At 59.8% G+C, this 5,836-nt stretch overlaps 1 protein-coding gene across 1 annotated transcript; it reads right to left on the bottom strand.

Moving 5' to 3' along the window:
* Positions 1-274: 274 nt before the first annotated feature.
* NLRP1 (NLR family pyrin domain containing 1) lies at positions 275-3,130 on the bottom strand. Its single transcript, XM_021694789.1, has 4 exons — positions 3,039-3,130; positions 2,423-2,571; positions 1,707-1,856; positions 275-1,005 (listed from the first exon to the last, which is right to left on the bottom strand). Exons 2-4 carry the CDS (start codon positions 2,556-2,558, stop codon positions 875-877), a joined length of 417 nt encoding a protein of 138 aa, XP_021550464.1. The 5' UTR covers positions 2,559-2,571; positions 3,039-3,130; the 3' UTR covers positions 275-874.
* Positions 3,131-5,836: the final 2,706 nt, after the last annotated feature.

The raw sequence follows: 5,836 nt of genomic DNA, 5'->3' as shown, positions 1-5,836 counted from the left end.
ATCCATTAGTTGATGTACATTTGGGTTGTGGATACTTTTTGCCTTTTATGAGTAACGGTACGATGAGTTTTCATCATGAAAATTCATGCACACGTTTTTGTGTGAAGGTATGTTTTCGTTTCTCTCAGGAGTGGGTAAGGTGTTGTTTTTTTTAGAGGATGATGAAAATCTTCTAACATTGATGGCGGCAAATCACTGAGTTGGATGCTTTAAGTGAGTGAATTCTACCTCGATAAAACTATCGCCAAAAAGGATCATAAAGATAGAGGCCCAGTTTTATTCTCTTAGTAGCTGGCCTGGAATTTCCTTCCGGCAAGAACGTCTATTAGGTAGAAGATGCTGAGAAGCCACTTGGCAGGGTCGGGCGCCTCCTTTCCAGGACAAGTAGTTACCAGGCGGCATCTGAACCCGGGGCCAGCAAGTTGGGACAGGGCAGCATCGCTCTGCATCACGGTCATCATGGGGGAGAAGCGGTGGGACCAGATGCTGCATGGAGGGGGGTCGCCGGGGAGACAGATGCAGGCGGGGGCACCAGGGGGGCCTTTGTGGGGCGACACGTGACCGGTCTAACCCTCTCCCCCATAGTACGTCAGCAGAACTGCACCGCACACTCACACTTCTGTGCAAATGGACTCTTTGGTGTGGGTCACAGACGTACCCATTCTGTACTGGGGGGTGGGGCTGGAGGGGAGCCTGCAGAGCCTGAAGGCTCAGCTGGGGAAGCGGGGACACGGTGGGGCCGGGGGATGAAGTGACTTGCTTCAGTCACACAGAAAGCAGGTGAGGTCAGGGGAACGAGGGCAGTGGAGCTCGAGCTCGGGAGCGGAGAGGGGTGCTGGGCACCAGGTGGAGGGAAAGCAGAGGGGCTGTGAGATCAGCAGTGGGGACTTCCACAGAGCGGCAGCAGGAACGGCTGGTTCCAGGTTCCAGCCCTGGCTCTGTCTGCAAGCGCTGCCTGAGCATGGACCAGCGCTTCCACACTGGCCCGAGGCGGCCATGCAGAGCCTGGATGACAAGGGGAAGAGGCGGGCTGTCATTAAGATCTGCGGCCTGGGTAGGGGCTCCTAGGTGGTGCAGTCGGTTGAGCATCTGACTCTTGATTTCAGCTCAGGTCATGATCTCAGGGTTGTTAGATCAAGCCCCACGTTGGGCTCTGTGCTCAGCGCAGACTCTGCTTGAGATTCTTTCCCTCTGCTCCCGCCCTCCTTCTCAAAATAAATCTTAAAAAAAAAAAAGATCTTCAGCCTGGGTGACTCAGGATGGTGAAGGCTGAAATAAGAGAAGTCAGGAGAGGGAACTATGTGGGGCTGAGGAATGAGCCTGCCCTCCTCTTGGGGCTCATCTGGAGAACAGAGTCCACCTTGGAACTTTCTGGACCGCCCTGGCCCTGAGGCTCTTCGGAGCCCACCAAGATAACCCGCTGAGCTCTGCCAGGGCAAGGGCGGTGTTCCATGTGGCACCCGGCGTGGTAAGACCTGCCGCCCGTCCCGCCTGGCTCTCCTGTCCCCATCTCTCACTTCGGACGGGGTGTCACCGCAGTGCTGGAACCTTCCAGAAGATCACTTCCAGGCCGCCTGCCTCCACCACCCCAGCCTGGCTCCTCCATCCCTCTTCCTTCCCCTTTCCTCCACCCAGAGCCCCATGCAGCCCCAGGCTCCCCTGGGTGGAACCCGCGGGGGCCCCCGGGCCGGCATGGCCAGCCTTACGGTTCCGCGTGTGTCCAGATGTGTCCGGTGGCTGTCTCCAACATCCCGTCTCTGCGTCCTGGACGAACCTCAGCACCTCGGTGGAGGTGGGCCCGCTGGGGGACTGCACGCTGGCTGCACTCGGGGAGCAGGGGAGTGGGGGGCAATTGCCTGCGGGAGGCAGACACAGAGGTGGGGCTTGTGGCCGGAGCGGCAGGACCTGGGGACCGAGGCCGTGGTTCTGCGCATGAAGCTGCTCTGCGGTCTCCACCGGGAGAGGCCAAGGACCCGCACCGCGGAGACCGGATTTATGGAGCACTCACTAGGTGTCAGGCTCTGTGCTAAATGTTTCCCATGGATTATTTCGTTGAAGCTCGCATAGTCCGAACAGAGGCCGAGAGGCACGAAGGAGCTTGTCCGACGACGCGGTGCATGCAGCTGCCCGGCTCCCGAGTCCGCGCCCCCAACGCAGACCAGGCAGGCGCACCGGGTCCTGGGCGCCTCGCACGTGCGTGCGCCTCCCACCCCCACCCCCCCCCCCCCCGCCCGTCCGGACGTCAGCCCCTCCCCCCAGGCGCCGTGGGAACCACAGGGCGGCCTGGAAACGCACTTGGCGAGGAGAGGGGTCCCGAGTCGCTGCCCAGAGGAAGGCCTGGGGGAGGGGGGCTTTGGGTGGGGGTCCCCAGGGGGTCGGGGGCCAGGCGATGGCCAGTGGAGAGAGGGGGTTTTGCGCTCACCTGGAATGAAGGCTGCCTCTGCTCGGGCCTGGGCGCACAGCCCGCTCAGGCCCATCGGCTCCCAGGTGCGGAGGGCCAGATCCCAGGCCCGCTGCTCCCGATGAACCCACCAGGCCTGAGGCCACCTCCACGCCATCTGCCTTCTGCAGCTGAGTCAGGGTGGCGCCGGGAGAGGGCCCGCAGAGCGGCTTCTCAGGCAGCTGAAGCTGGAACTCCTTCAGGTCATCCTTCCCTATCACGCACGTCTAGGTACCAGGCCAGCCGCCACTGGGCTCCGCCGGCCATCCCTGCCCGCTGAGGGACCTTGGGGATGTGCACGGGGGCCAGGCTGGAGGTGAGTGCAGAGGGGCGTCAAGCAGGCAGAGGACAGCGGTCTCCCTTCACCTTTGCCCCTCCCCTGGCCCAGGGCGAGACCCCCACCGGGATCATTCCTCTGCACCTGGTAGATTCCTCTTCCCTGGTGTAGACCCCAGGGCCTCTGCAGTTAGGAGAAGGGAGGGGCAGGAGAGGGAGGAAAGGCCGCGGGCGGGAGGAGCCCAGAGGGGCTGGGAGACACAGACAAGCCCAGGCTCTGTGGGGGCGCTGGAGTGGGGTGCAGCCAGCCAGAGACACTCACCCTTCTCTGCTCCTCAGGGTCCCAGCCTGAGCCTCGATGGTGCCGGGAAGTGGGCTGAGCTCAGAGAAGAGCCTGTCATGCAGAGGACTCCAGGCTGGGTATGCTGGGGACAGGGGAGGGGCCACCTCCGCAGGTGGGCGGGGGGCGGGACGCAGACCCACGACACCCAGTGCCTTTCCAGCCCAGGTATGGACTCTCCGGGCAGGTGGGCGTTGGGCGGGCAGGGCGCTCCGGAAGGGTGGGGTCCCATGAGTCAGCAGGGCAGCTCCTTACTGAACCGCTCCAGCTGGGCCAGGGAGCCGCCCCCAGCCTCTCCTGGGTGGCGAGCCTTCCCAAGCCCCACTGCCCATCCTGCCACGTCACGTGTGCATTCCCAGCCCCAGGGGCATCTGCTCGCCCGCACTCAGCTGGGAGACGTCTGGCCAGAAAGCGGAACGGCCCCCCCCCCCATGGCCACAGAGCCAGGCCTCTGCGGACACCGCGCAGGCTTTCTTCCTCTTTTGTTGAACGGAGAGACGTTAGCAACGGATCCCTGTTGCCTAATAGTTTTTGGAGACACCTTGATTTGACAAAGCGTCCGCTGGTCTGCACGTAGCCTCCTCCTGCGGCCGGTTCCTTCCTCTGAGCCTCGGTTTGCTCCTGCGTTGGGGGGATCTGAGCCCTCCACGAGGGACCCCATGGCCCTGGATGGTGGGAGGTAAGCCCGGGTTGGCATGGGCTCCATGGGCTTAGGGCTCAGCCCCACAAGACTGCCCCCCTCCGGCTGTCAGGTGCACACGGGGTGCCCAGGTCACTTGCCCGTCTGCCTGATTCGGCGACAAATTCAGAGGTTCCCCCCTTCCGACCCCTTTTCAGATTTGTTATTTGTGATTATTTGCTAGAAGGACCCAGAGGACATAGGACAACGTTGTCCTTAGTGGCTTATTATCAAGGATACAAGTCAGGAGCGAGCAGGAAGGGGTGCAGAGGGCAGGGTGTGGGGACGGGGCAGTCCAGCACCCCCATGTGCTCACAGCACGGAAACTCTCTGAACCCTGTCATTTAGGGGCTTTATGGAAGTTCCATTTCGTAGGCGAGATTAAGACATTGGCCTTGGGGATTAACTAACCCTCCAGCCCCTCTGCCTGGACATCCTGCCTTGGTCTTTGGGTGAGCAGCCCCCGCCCTGCAGCTCTGGGGGGCCCAGCCACCTGCCATCTTGTTAGCATGCAGGCTAAGAGCCTGAGGGTTTTAGGAGTTGTGTGCCAGGAACTAGGGACAAAACCCAAATATTTACCTTTTAATACATCACAAGGTGGGGGTGTCCTAGGATTCTGGATAATGAGGGTCTTGGAGGCCAAGGCCAGGCAGAGAGAGGCTGACAGAGCAGAACAGGAGCAGAGACATGTACCCCTCCCCCCCCAGCCCAGTGACCTCCATGGCTGCCCCCTCACCTCTCCCCACTTCTCTTGGGCATCAGACCTGGGCTGCGAGCTTCTTAGCTTTGGCACCCCTAGGCTATCAGACATGGAGTGCGTGAGTCCCGGACTAAACCTTTCATTTCAGGCATCTGAGGGAGGTGTGGAGGCCCAGAGAGGCAAGGGGACTTGCTCAGATCACACAGCAGGTCAGTGGCTCAGCTGGGGCTGGGGGCCACGTGCGTGGATGCCCCGGTCAAGGACTTTTCCTCTTCTGGCTCATTAACTTCTAGGTCAGCAGGATTCGGAGGGAAGGACCCAGGTTTGCATCCACAGGGCCTGGCTCTGCCCTTAGCAGTTCTGAAATCTTGGCCAAGTCACTTACCTTGTTGGCCCTCAGCACAGACATCTGTAAATGGGGAGGTCACGTCTACTTCAGAAGCTGTAAAACCGAATAACGCACACGAAGGCAGCGAACAGAACTGCTGGAGACTTAACAGGTGCTTAAAATGAGTTGACCTGTTCACCCTCTCTCCCCTTTTTAAAATTTCGCCTGCCAATAATCCTACTCATTTTGAACGGCCAACCCAAGTGGCACCTCTTCCAGGAAGCCTCTCCTGCTTTCACTTTCCATCCCACTGTTGCCTTGTGTTTCCACCGTCTGTGCCTGGAGGCGGCTGGTGCCAGGGAAAGCACAGGGGCTTTGCTCCTGGTGAGTCTGGGGTCTTCGGATGCCTCTGCCCCTAGCTCACTGTGACTCCGGGTCACGTCAGCCTCGCGTGGGGCACGGACAGAGCAGAGGGTCCAGAAACGCCATTTACCTTCTCCTTTTCAAGCTCATGGGTTCCTTGGAGGCAGGTAACCGAGCCTCGTCTGTTTTGCACTTAGGAAAGGAGCTCCCTGCTTTGCACGGTCTTTGCATGTTCAGATCATACGTGTAATGAAGAAGTGATTTGAGATATTATTTTAATTTTCATTTCACCGGGACAACTTCATGCGCCGCAGAGGCTACCAGTGTCCCTGCTATGCTCCATGTCCTTCCAGACTGACAGACAGACGCAGACACACATGCAACTATATAAAATACTTAGCTTTGCTGGGCTACACGATGTGTTTATTGTATGACATGCTCATCTTCGTTACTGTGTTGTACTTGATACACGTGCCCACAGAAGGACCCTGCCGCTCCCAGGCTTTTCATCTCAGCCAGTAACTGCTCAGGGCCCCAGACGCTGGGGTCACCCTTGTACCCTTGCCACCTCTCTTTCCCTCAAACCCCACATCCAGAGCCTGACTTCTCACTGTGCCCACGGGTCCCGCCCTGGTGCAGAACCCCATCATCTTGTATCTGGAGCATTGCAGTGGCCTCCTAGCTGTACCCGGACCATTGCAGTGGCCTCC

This window comes from Neomonachus schauinslandi, chromosome 15 (assembly GCF_002201575.2).
Source record: "Neomonachus schauinslandi chromosome 15, ASM220157v2, whole genome shotgun sequence".
NCBI lineage: Eukaryota > Metazoa > Chordata > Mammalia > Carnivora > Phocidae > Neomonachus > Neomonachus schauinslandi.
This window is presented reverse-complemented; position numbering and strand designations above follow the sequence as displayed.

Bases quoted from the DNA above. Each gene is read 5' to 3' on its own strand.
- NLRP1 (XM_021694789.1), bottom strand. From the start codon at position 2,558: ATGGCGTGGAGGTGGCCTCAGGCCTGGTGGGTTCATCGGGAGCAGCGG. The intron at 1,857-2,422 runs GTGAGCGCAAAA...TGCCTCCCGCAG, and splicing joins AGAGGCAGCCTTCATTCCAG to GCAATTGCCCCCCACTCCCC. The intron at 1,006-1,706 runs GTAAGGCTGGCC...CTTGTCATCCAG, and splicing joins ATCTGGACACACGCGGAACC to GCTCTGCATGGCCGCCTCGG.